The 16,957-nt window shown below is 48.6% G+C and overlaps 3 protein-coding genes across 3 annotated transcripts in view; 2 read left to right on the forward strand and 1 right to left on the reverse strand.

Moving 5' to 3' along the window:
* Positions 1 to 4,129: 4,129 nt before the first annotated feature.
* Positions 4,130 to 7,180, reverse strand: TSSK3 (testis specific serine kinase 3). The gene is made up of 2 exons (XM_053399112.1): positions 6,877 to 7,180; positions 4,130 to 4,858 (listed from the first exon to the last, which is right to left on the reverse strand). Exons 1-2 carry the CDS (start codon positions 7,046 to 7,048, stop codon positions 4,197 to 4,199), a joined length of 834 nt encoding a protein of 277 aa, XP_053255087.1. The 5' UTR covers positions 7,049 to 7,180; the 3' UTR covers positions 4,130 to 4,196.
* A 151-nt stretch (positions 7,181 to 7,331) lies between these two features.
* FAM229A (family with sequence similarity 229 member A) lies at positions 7,332 to 13,098 on the forward strand. The gene is made up of 5 exons (XM_053399113.1): positions 7,332 to 7,563; positions 8,634 to 9,875; positions 10,246 to 10,410; positions 11,031 to 11,168; positions 12,861 to 13,098. Exons 3-5 carry the CDS (start codon positions 10,247 to 10,249, stop codon positions 12,961 to 12,963), a joined length of 405 nt encoding a protein of 134 aa, XP_053255088.1. The 5' UTR covers positions 7,332 to 7,563; positions 8,634 to 9,875; position 10,246; the 3' UTR covers positions 12,964 to 13,098.
* Positions 13,099 to 15,085: 1,987 nt separating this feature from the next.
* The window catches only part of KPNA6 (karyopherin subunit alpha 6), a 29,741-nt gene continuing 27,869 nt past the window's right edge, over positions 15,086 to 16,957 (forward strand). Inside the window, exon 1 of the mRNA XM_053399115.1 lies at positions 15,086 to 15,281. Coding sequence (XP_053255090.1) covers positions 15,278 to 15,281 — 4 coding nt within the window. The 5' untranslated portion in view covers positions 15,086 to 15,277. The remainder of the gene's footprint in view (positions 15,282 to 16,957) is intronic.

Genomic DNA, 16,957 nt, shown 5'->3' on the forward strand with positions numbered 1-16,957 from the left:
TTCCTTTTTCCTGTGTAAATGTGTTCCGGGCTGGCTGCATCTCATCTCTGCTGAAATCCTGTTGGGGACCTTGGACCATAACCCACACTTGGATCCTGGTGGTGGCTGGTATCACGTGGGGCTGCCGAAGAGCCTCGGCAGAGGGAGTGGGGCACAGGGATAGGTGCATCTTCCCAGTAGGTCCTCTGGGCTATTGCTTTTCTCAGAGCTGTCTCAGTGTGGATTTATTTTCCTTTGGGGAGAGCACGGTTTGAGGTGGGTGTAAGTTGATGGTGGTTTGGGGTGGGTGTGGGGTGAGTCTGACTGGGCTCTAGGAGATAATTAAGATTATTATCCTTCTGTGTGAGTGTTTTCATGAAACCCAATAAGCTTTTAGAGAAGGAGAAGACAACCCCTCTAGCATGGTGTCTGATTGCTCATACCCATTTCCCTTAGCATCTTGCACTGCCTGATAGGAAGCCAGGACATTGAAAAGCTGGGAGAGTCCTCTCATCCCTACCTATCCCTCCTGAACTGCTCCTTCTCTGCTTTTCTGGGACTTGAAGCACTTTTTAAAAAATAAAAATGAAATCATAAGCTGAATCCTTGCTTAGCAGCACGTGACACTAGCGGGAGCATCTGCTGCACAAGCTCCCCTGAATTGAACGCAAGTGGAAGGAGATGTTCCTGCTGGGTTGTGCTGCTGAAACGTTCTTTGAAAAGGGCTGGGTGTGAGTTTCTGTGGAGCTGCTGAATGGTGCAAGTGCAGCTCCTCTGCTGGTGGCCTTGCTATTAGGCATCCCTGAGAAGCACTGACAGTCAGTGTTGAAGGACCAGCATTTGCCAAAGCCTCATGCCCCTCTTTCCCGCCCCCACTTGGGCTGATGCATTTGTCAATCTCTGTCTATGGCAGCCTTCGCCTACCTAGTGAAGGCTAGTATGTAGCAAGCCTCTGGAAAAACCCCATCCCCGGGGAGAGGTCTCTCATGCTCCCCAACCTTGCCAAGAGCTACAACTGCCTACAAGGCTGTGTTCCTTCCTTGCCCGCATCCCTCTGACCTTCTCTAGGCATATCTGTTTCCTTTTGGTGCGATCCCCCCCTTCTCCTGATATGCTTCTTGCCACAACATAGTTGAGTCGAAAGCGTTTGCATCTCTGACCCCAGAACTGATTAGCTCTGTTCATGCTTTTCTAAAATGGGTCCAAAATGGAAATGGGCTTCCTCTCCGTTAGGAAGCTCTCGTGCAGAAACTCGGTTGAAGCAAATGGGAGCTGTGCAGAGGTTCAGCCTCTCTCTCATTGATACAGCTGTGACAGGAAATGTGCTTATGTTCTTCCCCAATGATGCAATATACCTGGGGGGGCGGTTCAGACTTAGGCTGGTTTCATACCAGAGCCCCTGTGGTTGAGCCTTCAGAAGCACCTGATATTTGTCAGAGCCATCCAAAGGCTTTTCCAGCCTTCTCACAGTGCTGCTGCTCATTCATTCATCTTCTCAATAGTGCCTGGCTTCTTAAGAGTACCAGACAGGAATAAGAAAGTTCCTGCTACTTATTTCTCTTTCCTGCTCCTATTGGAAGCCAAACACTGCCAAAAGGAAAGTAAGGAAGTGAGCACGCAGCAGTGCTGTGCGAGAGCTGGAAGGAGGCTCTCCATGGGTCGCTTAGTAGCTGTCAGAATTTATAGCTGCTACAGTCACCTTTCCTAGAGGCTTCTGATGGCGTGGAGACATGTTTGCAGGCTCCTGTATGAGCCAGCCCATGTAAAGGAACCCCCATTTGGAGGAAACTAGCAACAGAGTCAGCCCTAAAAGCAGATTAAGGAGAGTGAAGCACCCAAGTTTCTTGGTTGCTTTGTTCACAGTATTTCTTGTTGTGTTTGTCCTCGGTTCACATGAGCTGTTGCTTCTGAAATGGGGATCAGTGGTGGAGCACATACATACATGCTGCATCCCTGTCTCGGTCCCTGCCATCTCCCTTTATAGAAGGATCATGTAGCAGCAGGAGGTGGGTTTGGCCTTCTGCCCGAGTTGCTGGTATAAGGCCACTTCTATTCCTGTGATCTAAAATAGGATAGTTTTTTGGGGGGTAGGGTAGCGTGTGCCCCACTGTCTTTCTCCAGCGTAGTGCAAAAATGAATGTTCCCTGCGTTTGCAGGTACGAGCTCCACCACAGTCTTGAGGGGGCTGCTTTTGGATGTGTCTTAATCATCCATATGAGGGCCTGGCTAAGCCACAGGACAAGAAGATATTTTAGAAAATGAGCTATGTTCTATATCCCCTTGAAGACTGGATCTCATTGAGTTTAGCAGAGCATAGGGGTGCCAAGAATCAGTGGTGTGACATCTGCCTAGAAGAGCCCAAATCCAAGTGTCTGAGAGGGATGGTGGTTGTCAAGGGACATCTGTGGCTCCTGGGTCAGCTTGTTTTTTTAGATGTGTCTTTGTGATGATGGGGCAAAGCATGGTAGTAGAGAGCCAGATTCTGTTTCAAGGAGGTAGCCTTCCAAGGGGACGAGGTTCATTCCCAGTTGGGGTTGGGGAAAAGCACTGAGGCTCTGATTTCATCATAATTCTCCATAGTTCATTTTCTTCTCTCTTGGTTGTGCAATATTCTCTCATTTTTAAATTATACTGCAACTCCCTGGACTGTTTTCTAGCTGGGGTGAAGAAGTGACTCTAACAGCTGTTTAGTTTTGTAATGATGACTTTCTCCTGAACCTTTTACAGACTTGCCGTTAACAGCAATTAAAAGAGTTCTACAGAAATGGCCTGGTGATATTGGTTTCTTGACTCCCCCCTCCCCCAGCCAACCCTGTTGTGCAAGTAGGTGTGGCAGCCATAGTTTGGGAAATGTGTGTTTTTTCAAATTCAGTTCAGATTCAAAGTCTTAGGAAGAACTTTCTGACGCTGATAACTGTTTGACAGTGGAATCGACAACTTCGGAAGGTAGTGGTTTTTCAACCGAGGTTGGCTGCCCACCTGCCAGAGATTCGTTAGCTTTGATTCCTGCATTGTAGGGGGTTGGACTAGATGACCCTTGGGGTCTCTTCCAACTCTGCCATTCTATGATTCTCTTCCTTTCAGAGATGCCAAATAACACACTGCTGTCTTAGAGGGGATGAGCAACAAGACAGGCTGCATTGCCAGAATAGGGGTTACAACTAGCCACTATCCTCTTGGAAGATATGGTGGAATAGGAGGGTGAAGGAGCTGTACCCTCTAGTCTGAAGGGCAAGGTGTTTAGGGGTGGCTGAAGAGGAGAGAGAATGTGGGAGTGGCAGTGGGATTCCCCCCCCCCCAGCTCTAGGTCCACCATGACAAAAATAAAAGCAGCTACTTCCTTCAGCTTCTGTTTGGAAAGTTCCTTCTTTGTGGCCTTCATGAGAAGGGAGAAAGAGCGCTCTTGGGAGCAAGTCATCCACAGCCCCTGCTTGGCTTCTGGCTGCAAGGGCTCTAGGGTGTCTTTCCTGCCCTATTAGTGGCCTCAATTTGCTCTTTCCCCACTCGTAGCCAAAGAGATTACAGAAGCTTGTTAGATATATCTATCAGCTATGGAAGGACGGGCTGTCACTCAGCAGACCCTGTGCTCTACATGCCTGAGGCCTCCAGTTAAAATGCTCTTGAGGTACCAGCCTGGGAAAAACCTCCCTATCAGAGCAGACCAGTCTCTGCCAACCTGCTGCCCTGCATTTGTTTAGTCTAAAACATCTTCACAGCACCAGGTTGGTGTAGGCTGGAGCTTTTTACCTCTTCTTTTAGGCTGGAGCTAAAAATGCTGAGCTAGATGGATTTATGGGTCAGTACAAGACAGCTTCTTAGGGTTTTATATTTGACATGGGGGAATATTTTTTGCAAAGTAGCAACTACTCCTGTGGGATGCCCACTGAAAACAGTGCCTTTAAGAGGCAGCTGGGGAGGAGCCAATCACCCTCCTTAAGAGTCATCACACATGCCCTTAGTCTGTATTGGAATGCTTCTTAGAGGCAGCTTTGGATGGCAGAGAGAGAGACTGGCAAGGGAAGACACACCTCTCTGCTCTTGTTCATATATCTCTGGAGGCCGGGGCCACTTCAAATTTGCCCAGTGAGAGGGGGAAGTGTGCAAAGAATTGGGCAAGGATAGACCAGAAACTGAGCATAACGTTAAAATATATGTGAGCATTTTGGAAACAGCCTGTCCCCTTTTATTTGGGGAGAGTTTTTGACATGGTCCTTTTCTCAGGAGCTTGCTAACCACGGGTGCCAACTCACTTCTTCGATGGAAGGTCTCAGGATCATGTCCGGTTCCAACAGGCTTTTGAGGAGGTCCTGGCATTCCTCAGAAATCCCCAAGTGGCCAGGAATGGAGACCCCCTTCTGCTGATGGCACAGCATCTTGGGGATATCCGTGTCGTCAAAGGGCAGGTTTGCACAGAGCATGACGTAGAGAACCACGCCCATGCTCCAAATGTCACCTTTCCGGCTGTCGTGGGGCACGCCCTGCAGCACCTCGGGGGCTGCGTAGGCTGTGCTGCCACAGAATGTCTGGCTCAGCTCCTTCCGGTTTTTGGGGAGCAGCTTGGCAAATCCGAAATCGGTCAGTTTCAGGTTGAAACCCTGCAGGAGCGCATTCTCGCACTTGAGGTCACGGTGTGCCACCCCACAGCTGTGGCAGTAGCGGATTGCTTCCACCAGCTGGCGGAAGAGCGATTTGGCCCGGCTCTCAGGCAGGGGCCCCCCTTGCAGGACACAGTCAAACACGTCTCCATCCTCTGCTAGTTCCATCACCAGGTAGATCTTCCCGTCCGTTGACTCCAGCATCTCGTACACTCGGATGATGTTCTTGTGGTCCAAGCGCTTGACGATCTGGAGCTCTCTGGGCAGGAATCTCTCGATAAACTCTGCAGAGGGAAATGGCAGACCAAGCAAAGATGCTTCAGGGGCTAACTAGCAACTAAGCTGGCTGGAGAAGAGCTTATTTACATATTCCTGGTAAAATTAAAGCAGGAGTCCCTCCAGGGAAATTATGTGTTTCTGTTAATGACCATGATGGTACCAGGGAAGTTCTCAAACAAGACATGATGACAATATACATAGTCCACCACCAATTACAGCTCACTGTCAAACAAAGACATAAAATAAAGCCATAATAAATGAACCACAGGTATGTGAATGTGTGGGAGGTAGTGACTGGAACTATTTACAGCATAGATGTAATGGTTAAAAAAAAGAGAGTTACAAAACATATGCCCTTTTATACAAGGGAAAGTTACTACATTTGATTCAGGACATTTGAATACTTTATAAGTCATATTAGTTCATAGGCCGAGGGGGATTCCTTGGCCATGTTCCTCTTTGCTTACAAATGAAATAAAGTCACACCAAACAGGCATGAAATCCATTTTTCTTTGGCCCCTAAGGACTCATAGCTTATTAGTATTTCCAGCAGGCAATAAGAAACTTCAGTGTACCAAGTAGTAAGATTGGCCCTGTCCCAATTTTTTGAAAACGGTGCCATGGTCATTCTAGCTACTATAAGCAGGTGTACTAGCAAGTCTTTATTATGCAAATTTTTATCACCCCCGACAAATATAAATAAAAGGGCTAATTGAGAAGTTGGGATAAAGTGGTAGTTTAAAATCTTATCAATTTCTCTGAATACCATTGCCCAAAATTCTTGCACTCTAGTACAATCCCACCATGGGTGGAGGTATGATTCCATTAAAAGCATTTATATGCTGACTTTCAGTATGCTAAAACAGTACACTAGAAACGAATGTGAAAAACTATCTAGTTTTAAAAAGGTTGAGAAAATAAATAGGGGTTTGCCTGGTGCCTAAAAGACCTCTAAGCAGGTCCTGGGCAAGCTTCCCTGGGAAAATGTCCTCTTCCTAATTGCCACTCAGCACCCCTCCAACAAGGGAGTGAGGAAGACCTTCAAAGATTTTGGGGCTTGGACTGGTCAATGTTGGAATGTTCCACCAGGTGCCCAGATCATAAGCCATGGATTGAAAACTTAGCACCTAGAATTGCACTTGAAAACACGCCAGGAGCAAGTGGAGACCATTATTGGTGAAATGTGTTTCCAATACCTGATCCTAGTGAGGAAGCTTGCATCTGTGTCTGGAACTAGCTATCCTTCCCAAGCAATCTTCAAAGCTGGTCCCCACACAACCCATTGTACTAACTAGGAGAATGCCAGACCATGGATAACTATGGCCAGGCTCTATGTGTCAATAAAAAGCCACAGCTAGTGTACCAGTTTTAGCTGGTTGGAAGCTGCTCTGTGCCACTTGGCCCTCCAGCAAAAAGCTGGAGCTGTGACACACACACCCTTCCCAACTGTCCACAACAGGCTGAATAGCAATGCCACTTCCATGGGCAAGGACTAACCTCAGACGTCTTCCCATGGGGAGCTTCCTTTGTTGGTTGCTGCATAATCAGCCCTGCTGTTTTGTTGGTTCCTTTTACCACTTGCATTAAAGCAATTTGGACAAAACTAGAGTAATGTTTAAAGGGGCCCCGTATTTCCAGACAAGATAGAGGAGTAGGCTGTTGCTGCTTGCTCTTAGGGATCTTTAGTTCACTGTCCTTACCTCCTCTTCTCCCCACCCCACCCCAAATAGTCTGGTGAAGCACCTGCAGAAAGGACAAATCCTGCAAAGTAGTATGCAGTTTGCTACATGTTGTAGTAGAACAATCTAGTCAGCCACATCGGCAAAGACAGCCCAGTCTCCATTCAGAGGAATGGCAATGCTTTTGCAGAGTGTTTCAATGACAATTGCAGGCAATTGTGCCAGAGGATCCCAACTCCCTGGAGGAAAATACAACCTACTGGGCCTATTCGTTCCTCGATTTAGGTGTGTGAACTGGCAGAACCTTATCTGTCTTGTGCTTAATGCTTTTTCCTGGCTCTTACCTTCTGGTCCTCCCATTTTGTCTATAATTTTCACGGCCACTTTTCGTTGGTGTTTTTTTGAAAAAGCTTCCTTGACCTTTGAATATGTCCCTTCTCCAATGGTTTTACCCATCTGGTAACCATGGGAGAGAAGAAACTCCTCCATTGTGTCTTGAACGTGCTCATCTGTCATTCTCAGGACATCATGTCATCACAAAGTATATACATCGCCGTCCTTCGCCTCCCAGACCAGGGTCTGCATTGGTTGCAGCCCAGGATGCTAGATCATTTTTCCTGCCCAGACAAGGTCCTTTGATGAGGGGTGAAACTGAGGTTGGACATCCTGAAACTTTGAGCCCCCATTGTGATGCAACCTTGTGTTACCTGAGGACCCCGGGCTGGAGGTAGTAGTTTTGCACCAATGGGAGGAAAGCAGTCATGCTTCCTTGGAGAGCCTGCATTGCCCAAACCCTCAGCTTCCTCCAGTGCCCTCCAGGGGGGTGATGGGTTAACCTGCCAAGAGGCCTACAGCTTTGAGGCCTTGGGTAAGAGATGAATATAGTCCATACTGTAGTGTAGTGAACCTCTTTATTTGTCCAGGGTGAACATGGACAATTAAGTTAGTCTCCTTTTCCCCATCATGGAAGTCTGCTGGCTTGAGGCTACTTGGCAGGATTTGGGTCTAACTACGTCAGGCAACTCTTAAGAGTAAGTATTCTAATTCCCTCAACCATTTTCTTATTCAGTGAGATGATTTCCTTAAGATAAGAGTTTGTCATTGGACACATCTGCAAACCAGATAATCTGTTGTGGGTGCCACACACAACGCAACATGTTCATTCAAACCAAATTTCAAGTACAGAGAAGGGAACCTGTGGGCACTGCGGGAGGGGGGCTTTGTATGTGCTTCTATATCTGTGAACACCACAGTTGCACCTGTGGCTGCTGGAATTGCTGGGGATCAGTCCGTGGTCTACTTCAAATCACTCATCTATGATATATAATGGGACTTATCAGCACAGAGAGAGCCAGTGTGGTACAGTAGCCTCGTGGGTTGCGTCTGGGCACAGGGAGAGATGCCCTAGAGGCATTTGCAGCCAGAAGCCAAGCAGGGGCTTTGCTCCAAATAACTTGCTCTCTCACTCATCAAGACCCCCAAGGAAGAACTATCCAAACAGAAACTGAAGGATGCAGCTGCTTTTATTCCTGTCCTTGAAGACCTACAGCAGGCTGGTGGGCCTCCAATGCCATTCCCACTGCCTCTCCTCTATTCCCTCACTCCTCAGTATCCTACCCTTCTGGCCAGATAGCATGCCCTCCAACATTTCTTAGAAAATAGGGACATTCTATTCTACACCAATAGAATGTCCCTATTTGCTGAGGAATGTTGGAGCGTATGGCATCTCCTTCACCCTCCCACTCACTGTATTCTCCAAGAGGATAGTGGCTAGTGCTAGCCCCTATTTTGGCAATGTATCCAGTCTCATTGCCCATCCCCTCTAAGACAGCAGTGTTTCATCTGGAACCTCTGAAAGGAAGAGAACACACACACTTCCCAAACTTATGACTGCACACCTATTTGTGTGCACAACAGAGAGCTTCTAGAATTTGCAAAAATATTCTGTCAAAATGAACCCCAAAACTAATTTTAACCCCAGTAGGGCACCTAACTGAGCATTATGCCTTCTGAAGGGCCATTCAGGTTTATCAGAGAAATTTAACAGCAGGGTCTGATGGGGTTTTTTCCTTCTTGTTTTTCTCCATCATCTGTTAACTAGAGAACCTCTCACAATTACCATTTTTTTATAAGCTAAAAGGTCCCAGCAGTTCAAGCAGATCTTTATAAAGAAGATGATCAGATTCTGAAAGAAAATGCAACAGTAATTTTGTTCTTTGGACTTCTGTAATAATGGCTGCCTGATAGCACTTTGGGCTTTGATGTTGGTGCTTTTGGGGAAACTGAAGACCACCATCTTGTATGTTGGTAGCAAGACCTGGAACTATGCAGCTATGATGTTAAATGTATGAATAACTCAAGAGCTGAGGGGTTGAGATGACATAACTTGGAGTTTGGAAACAAATATATCCATTGTAAGTGGTTTTTCAAAAGAAATCTTCAAGGCCCATGTTGTACACTAGAAAGTTAGAAACCAAAATTAAGCTGATCCCTCCCTTACCCATTAGGTAAAGACTGGTGTTTCTCTTTCTAAACCAGAGATGGGGAACTTGTGGTCCAACAGACGTTGGTAGACTCCAGCTCCCCTTAGCTCCAGTTAGCATGGACAAAGGGAACTGTAGCCCAAGGACATCTAGAGAGCCACAGGTTCCTCATCCCTGCTCTAAACAGACCCATGGTGGTGGAGTCCCAACTTCTGCTTGGCATCTTTAAGGCACTGTGGGCATTTTCATTCTGTGCCACACATTAAGGAAGACAAGAGAGACAGGTTTTCTAGCATCACCTTTGTGCCTCAGGAGGACCTGAACGCCACATCACTAGAGAGGCTGGAGGAGGAGGAGGGTTTGTTAAAGGGAAAATTCCTAGGAGCTGAGCAACACTGAATCCTTGGAGGTATCATATAAACCTGTCAGCTGATATGAATAAAGAAGCTCTTACCTGGGGTAATAGAAGACACTGGTGCTACAATAGGGGCAAAGCATATAGGGTTGGCTGGTTTGCGAATGTAAATGAGATTGTCCTCTCACAAACGTCCCAAATTTGGATGCCATTATGGATGGATATTGTCAGAGAGCAAGAAGTGACTCTTGAGTTCCTTGTCTGCAAGGCTAGGAAGGGAATGGGCCAGGCTGGCTTGGGCTGAGCTTTCAGCCTAGGATTCCCTGCCCTGGAGACCATCAGCAGAGAGAAGGCCAGGATGCATTGTGATGCAAGCGTAGCCCTTCTGAGTCACAATGCCACTGAGCCGCTGCCTCCCTCTGGGCTCCGTCCCAGCCTGCCCTTTGCAATAGGCGCTTCAACCTGCCCAGTGGACTCTTAGGGAGCACTCCTCCGCCTTTGATAGGTAAGGCTGGGATGGAGGAGCCAAGGGCAAGGCAGAAGAATGGGCCGGCCCAGGATGCCAGACTCCAGGCATCCCATGGTGGGGCCACCCAAACAATACTCAACCAAAGCAGGAGTGGAACCAGTCGGCCCTGTCATGAGGCAGAGTGGAGCGACCACCTCAGGTGGTAGATTCTGGGGGGCAGTGGCAATAGCAGTGGTCCCTCAGCTGCTGCTCCTTAACACCCCAAGCTGTTCCCCTTGGTTGGAGTTGTTCATGCTATGTGGTCTGCCCTGCCCCCCAAAAAACTAACCTGGAGCCTTGAGTGCAGCAGAGGACACCACCCTGTTGCTTGTGATTCACTTGCAAGCCCAGCAACTTTCCTCTGCAGGATGGGTAGCGGCTGTCCTCTTGCCCTTTGCCTTGGGAACAGTGAAATGTATTGGGCTGGGCTGGCCTGGAGTCCGTTTAGAGGGCCTGGGCCGAACTTTTCTCCACACCAAGAAAAGGCCTCCCCTGCGCAATTTCTGTGTCAGGTTTCGGTTGAAGGTACAAGGTGAAGTTGTTTTAAATAATGTTGCAGCCATACTGTAGTGTGGGGGGGGGGCGGGGGGACAGGAACAGGAAGACAGATACTTACCTTCCTAGCAGCTGAAGTATGGGGTTGGCTGGGGCTTCCAGGCAGCTTCTGGCACCCCTCTGAGTTCTTTCATACATGGTCAGAAATGTAGAACTATGGGATGTTTAGCGATGCACAAATACATGGGATCCACTCCCCCTTGTGAACACACTATTGCTGCATTTCCAATCCCATAAACCAGATTCTCTCTTGCTCCCCTCTCTTTCTGTGACTTGCATATCAATGTATTATCTAAGCAGGCAGCATATACAAAAACACTGTAGACATTAAGAATATTTTTCAAAAGATCACAACCCTAAAACGAACCATTGGAGTAAATAATTCATTGGTATTGGCAGATATGTCTTCTGAACAGCCACTTGTGAGGCCTGAGAGTGGGGCAGGGGACCCTCAGAAGAACCAGGAGCATCCGAGGCTGGTGTGTGATGCTCCTTGAGTTGCTTACCCAGCTGGCATTTTGGAGTAGGTGGATGGGCCTGGGGCAGGGGCAGGGGCAGAGGCAGAGGGATGTCCCACTGAACCCTTCTCTTCCATAGACAGGTCTGGGGCTCGGACATGAGCTCCCAAGAGACCCCACAAGCTCGGAGATTTCCAATAGAGGCAGGAGATTCTCCCAGCCTGGCGACTGCCCCCGAAACACAGGAGCCAGTTGCCCCTGAGCGCACTGCAACAAGGTAAGGAAACGTTTCACAGCGGGACAGGCAGGATTCAGCCCTGGCACCACAGCTGAAGGAGAAGGGCCATGGTGGCTCAGTTGGCAGAGCATTTCCTTTGCACACAGAAGGTCCGAGGTTTAGTCTCTGCTATAGCCAAGCAGGCCTGGAAACTGCTCTTGCCTCAGTCCCCGGAGAGCCACTGCCAGTCAGCATAGATGATAATGGGCTAGATGGACTTCAAAAAAGGCAGGTTCCTGTTTCCCTAAACTGCCACGACTCTTCTTTCTGTGGAGAGCAGGTGCTAACCCGTCTTCTATTGCATTGAGCAGCCAAGTGTATGAGGGAATCTGCCTCTGAAAATATGGGTGGACAGAACTAGTTACAGTGGTACCTCAGGTTACATACGCTTCAGGTTATAGATGCTTCAGGTTACAGACTCCGCTAACCCAGAAACAGTACCTCAGGTTAAGAACTTTGCTTCAGGATATGAATAGAAATTGTGCTCCAGCGGTGCGGCGGCAGCGGGAGACCCCATTAGCTAAAGTGGTGCTTCAGGTTAAGAACAGTTTCAGGTTAAGAACAGACTTCCAGAACGAATTAAGTACTTAACCTGAGGTACCACTGTACACCCAAACCATCAGGCAGCGCGGAAGAAATGACACCAAACTTGCTCTGGATCATCTTTTGGTAATTTAGCAGCAAATTACTTCTAGTCATAGGCAAACCTCACAGGGCTCAGTCAACAGTTGTCAGTTGCTAGTCTGACTGCAGCTTATGCAGAGACCAGATGAAAGGCTGTTAGACTAAATTAGCTGATGAGGGATAGAAATGGTCAAGAAAATATGTGTGGAGTGGATAAAATATATTATTTTCCTGGTGGTAGGGAGACTAACAGGCAATAGATGTCTACAGAAAGTATAAGACTATGACCAGGGAGACCAGGGGTCAAATCCCCTCTCGGCCATAAAGCTCACTAGGTGACCTTGGGCCAGTCACTCACTTTCAGCCTAACCTAACTCACAGGGTTGTTGTGAGGATAAAATGGGAGTGGAGAACCATGTAAGCCACCTTGATCTCTTGGGAGGAAACGTGGGATACAAATATAAATAGTAATGATTAAGAACAACAACTGTACTGTGCTTTGTCACGCTCTCTGTGCAGCATTTTGAAGGTAGATGGGAAAATCTGGAATTGACGTTCCCCTGGCCCACAATGTTTTGATGCCTGAAGTGGCAAATCCAGATCTCCCCCCACCCTGCCATGTGCTAATTAATATAATTAATATATTTCATTTAGTCCAGTGGGGCTTGTGCAGGCAAATATCCAGCTGTCCTCAACTTGGTTCCCTCCTGATGTTTTGGACTACAACTCAAATCAGAGGTTGATGGGAGCTGTAGTCCAAAACATCAAGGGGGGGTGTCCCCAAAGGTAAGACTTGGTACAACAATGTTAACTAGAGGAATCTGTCCTTGTCTTGAGCACCTCCCATCATGGGTCCTGGTGAGTTGCACCCACTTACTAGCTCCACACATGGAAATGATTGCCTGTGTTAGTAAAGTGGAGCACCTAAGGTCTGTTTGAAATTGGAACTTGGATTTTATTTTATTTTAAATAGAATGACATTCTGAGACACATTCCATTTTGCACAGTGCATATGAATATGCAGCTCCTAACAAATGCAGGGATCAACTCTCTCTGTCTTTTGGGCAGGCAGCTGCGAAGATGTCCAGGGTGCCACTGCCTGACCCTGCCCAACGTCCCCATTGACGTCTACATTGCCATGGGTGGGAGCCACAGGCCACGAACCACCTGAAGGCTCCCCTAGGTCGGGCTCGAGTGCTGAGGCCACAGCGGCTGTCCCAGGAAACACACTGACAGCCGGACAACAGCAAAGCAAGCCACACAGAACAGTGACGCACATTTTAATAAAAGGACACCTTAAAATGTTTCTGTGGGTGTCCTTCCTGGAGTTCTGCTTCGTTTCTCTCTGTTGCTGCTCCCCTCCCCTCCCCGTATCCACCCTGCAGTGGGGAGTGGAATCAGCCCCGGGACATGCAGGTAATAAAAGGGTGCAACTGGACCTTTCCCTCCCTGATGCGTAAGCCCAGCCAGCTGCCATGACCACCCTGTCCCCAAACCCTTACTGGAATTTGGAGGGATAGCTTCTCTGTCAGAGAGCTTTATTTGCATGGAAGCTCAAACACTTATTCTCTCTTAAAAATTAATTCTGCCCATGCTGCTAACACTCAGTTCTGCTATGCCTCAGAGGCTGTGAAAGCAATAGAGCAGTGTCCGGGGTCAGTAATGGATGACGGCTAATAAACAGGCTCCACGCTAAGAGGATGGCAGTGTTGTTGGTGGATGGCTCATTTGAGTGGAAAAGTTTGCGTTGGATGAGATTGTGCATACAAACACACCTGAGGCAGGTTCACAGCCTGAGTGGCCCAATGGGTCAATGGGTGTGGTTGTTAACCAGAAGGTTGGTGGTTTGAGCCCTCCCAGGGATAGCTGCAAGCAGGATTTTTGCATTGTGGGGCAGAAGGGGGGGGATTGAACTGGATGACCCTCAGGGGGTCCCTTCTAAACCTACAATTCTTTAGTTCCTTTAAAAGCTCTTTGTGCATCCAATATTGCTACTGGATTTTTAATTTACTGGATAAAGTTCTACTTCATTAAAGACAATCCAGGTAGCACATCTGACATAAAATGATCCCCATCTAACCTGCCCCACTCTGCAACAGAAATAATCTGAGCCATGTTTGTCTACACTATTAACCTCCAGGCTAGACTACTGCAGTGTGTTACATAACGGGCTGTCTTTGCAGACTTCTGAGAAACTTCCGCCAGTTCAAAATACAGTAGTGAGGTTAATAACTTGGCCCAGCTGAAATGAACTTTAAAAACTTGTTCTCAAGCAGCTCTACTGGGTGCCAGTTTGTTGTGAGCACTATTTAATTGGTACCTAAAAGGCCACACAGGAGACTGCCTAAATGCTACAACCATTGCTGAGACCCCCCTGGTGGGTGGCAGGTGGCTTTGCATTCATAGCCTTTCACATGTGCAACACCCCCCACCCCATTTTTAAATAGATGCTCTGTTTTGTATTGTTTTTGGGTACCAAAGGTGGGCACAAAATATTCTAATAAAGGAAGGAGCTAGGGCCCAACTGAATACTGCACTCTTTAGCTGTTTTTTACTTCATTTCGAAAGAGGCACTTCAAAAAAGTTGTGGGTTTTTTATTTTTAGATTCTATGTGTGCAGTCTTCACCTTAGAAGAGATGGTCCCTCCTACACAGGAGGAGGAGGAGGAATGTCTCTTCTTAGGTGACAAAGAGTGGTAACTTGAAAGGGTAAATGATTTGTTGTGGGACAAGATTTCATGACCTACGGTCAACTTCATCTGATGCATAATGTTCTGACCTATAATTCAGAGTAACACAAAAGGTTATACCATAATAAATGTGTTAGCCTTTAGGTGCCACAAGACTCTTTGTGCTGCAAGAGGATAACATATTGCTGGAAATAATTTTGTGATGGTGCTTAAAGTTCTTGTATTTTTAAAGCACTGATTAACTAGTGGGGGGAGGAGGCCCCTTTCCGAAACCGTCAAAATATCTGAAATCGACTAATTTAACGGACTGACTCTCATCAAATACAAACACACACACCCCGCCTTATCACTTTACGCAGCGGAGGAAGCGGGCTCTCCTCGCCTAAGGAAATTCAGGCCACAACAAAAACTGCCTCCTTCGGAGCGGCCACCAGATGCCCGTCTCCTTTCGCTGCCACAGCCTGCCCGGCCGGGATTTCACCCGCTCCTGCATCCCGCCCGAAGCGCTCTGTCTCTGTCCGGGTCTCAAGCCGGCCTCTTCCTCCTCGCCCCGCCCTCAGCTCCGCCCAACTGTCTCTTTAAAAAAGGGGCGTGCTCAGGAAAGGGGCCGGTCTCGGGCGCTCGGTGCCACCGAGGCTTTCTGTCCCGCTTCGGCCGCCGTCGGCTTCCCTTTCGGCCCCGTCCTCCGCCTCCCGGCGCGTCCGCTTGGCCCACCGCTCCGGCCCCGCCCGCCATATAGCCGCCGCCGCTGCCGCCGCCTTTGGAGGGAAGAGAGAGCGACGGACGCACGCAGGCATGGGTGAGGCTAAGCGCTCGGCGGGGAGGGCCTGCGCCGGGCATGGGGCGCCTCCTCGGGCGCCTCTTTCTCCCCCTCTCTGGGCTCCCGGGGTGGGCGGCGAGGGGGTCTCCTCCCTTCCTTGAGGGCCTCTTCGGCCCTTCTCTCCCGGGTCTCCTCCGCACCCCAGTCCGGCCTCTGGCGTCGCTGCTCCAGCGAGGCCTTCGCGCTCAGTCCCTTGAACGTGGGGCGGGGGCTCCGCTGAGGCTGTATTCTGCTGCCCTTCTGGGCCGCCTCTAAGCAGGAGGAGAAGGAAGAGGAGGGAGTCTCCCTCCGCGGCTGAGTTTGAGGCCGGAGAGAAGTGCCAGCCCTTCACAATACGTCTGCAAGTGAGGGGAGATATATAAATAACCCAACGGGAGGGCGGGTCGTCGGGCGATTCTCCCTCCTCGGCTTCTTCCTCCCTTTCCGGCAGCCCTCACTGTTTCTCTCCGGCGCCCACGCCCCTGGCTCCAGGTATTCCGACCGTGCCGGCGTGGCTTCGGCCCCAGTTCTAGCCCTTCCTTCCCTTGGGGCGGGTGGGTGAGGTGTCCCCAGTTCTCCTCCCTACGGGCGAGGTGCTCGCATCTCGCGCCAAGAGGCAGAGCTTGTTAGGTGTCCGTCTCCTTCCCTCTCTGTGGGCTAGGAAGGCCCGCCGTCGGTGTCCCTGTCGGCATTCGGGGCTTTGCTTTCTGCGCCCAGGAGTCGTGCCTTCTCCCCCCGCAACCCAAAAGTCCCTGATATTCTGTGGTATTGACGGGTTTGGTTCAGGTAGTTCTTTCCCGCTTCTCTGGCTTCCAGATATATTTATTTAGTAATTGATTACATTTATATACCACCTTTCCTTCCAAGGAGCTAAAAGTGGCACACATTAGGGTCTCTCCCTACTACTTTAATTCACACAACAACCCTGTGAGGTAGATAAGGCTGAGAGTAAGTGACTGGCTCAAGTTCACCCAGTAAGCTTCCTGGCTGAGTGGGGGATTCAGACCTTGGTATTCCAAGCCATAGTCCAGCATGCTAACCATTATACCAAATTTGTTCTTATGTTGATAAGTACATCAGAAGGTGGATATTGGGAGTATTTTGAGGGCCTGTGTGGCTCTAAATTTACATTCCCGCCCTTGATAAACTTCTACTTGGCTTTTATTGAGGTCTTCCTGGGCGTGCAAGCCTCTTTTTGAGTCTGTTCACACAGCATGACAAGTGCACTCCTGGGCTAATTTTGCAGAGTAACAATTGTTGTTGTTGCTGTTTAGTTGTTTAGTCATGTCCGACTCTTCGTGACCCCATGGACCAGAGCATGCCAGGGTACCAGAGTAACAATATGAAACAGTAAAGAATGTTTGCATGGGCAGTCACTCTGACATATTGATGGTTTCTGAAATTATTTTACTTTCTTCTGAATGTGTAGTAAGATACAAGTTGTTGCCTTATACCAGGGATGGGAAATGTGGCAGTCACTTGTTGCTGGATTCCCAGTTCCATAATCCCTGAGTTTTGGCCATGGAGCTGAGGGTGATGTGACTTGTACTCCAACATTATCTGGAGGGCCACAGCTTCTCTATCTCTTCCTTATACCAGCTACCTTAGTGGACCTTCTGGCCCTGGGCAGAGGGTTTTCCCAGCCCTGATACCTGAAACCCAATGTGTTTAAATTC

Source organism: Podarcis raffonei, chromosome 8, assembly GCF_027172205.1.
Source record: "Podarcis raffonei isolate rPodRaf1 chromosome 8, rPodRaf1.pri, whole genome shotgun sequence".
Taxonomy (NCBI): Eukaryota; Metazoa; Chordata; class Lepidosauria; order Squamata; family Lacertidae; genus Podarcis; species Podarcis raffonei.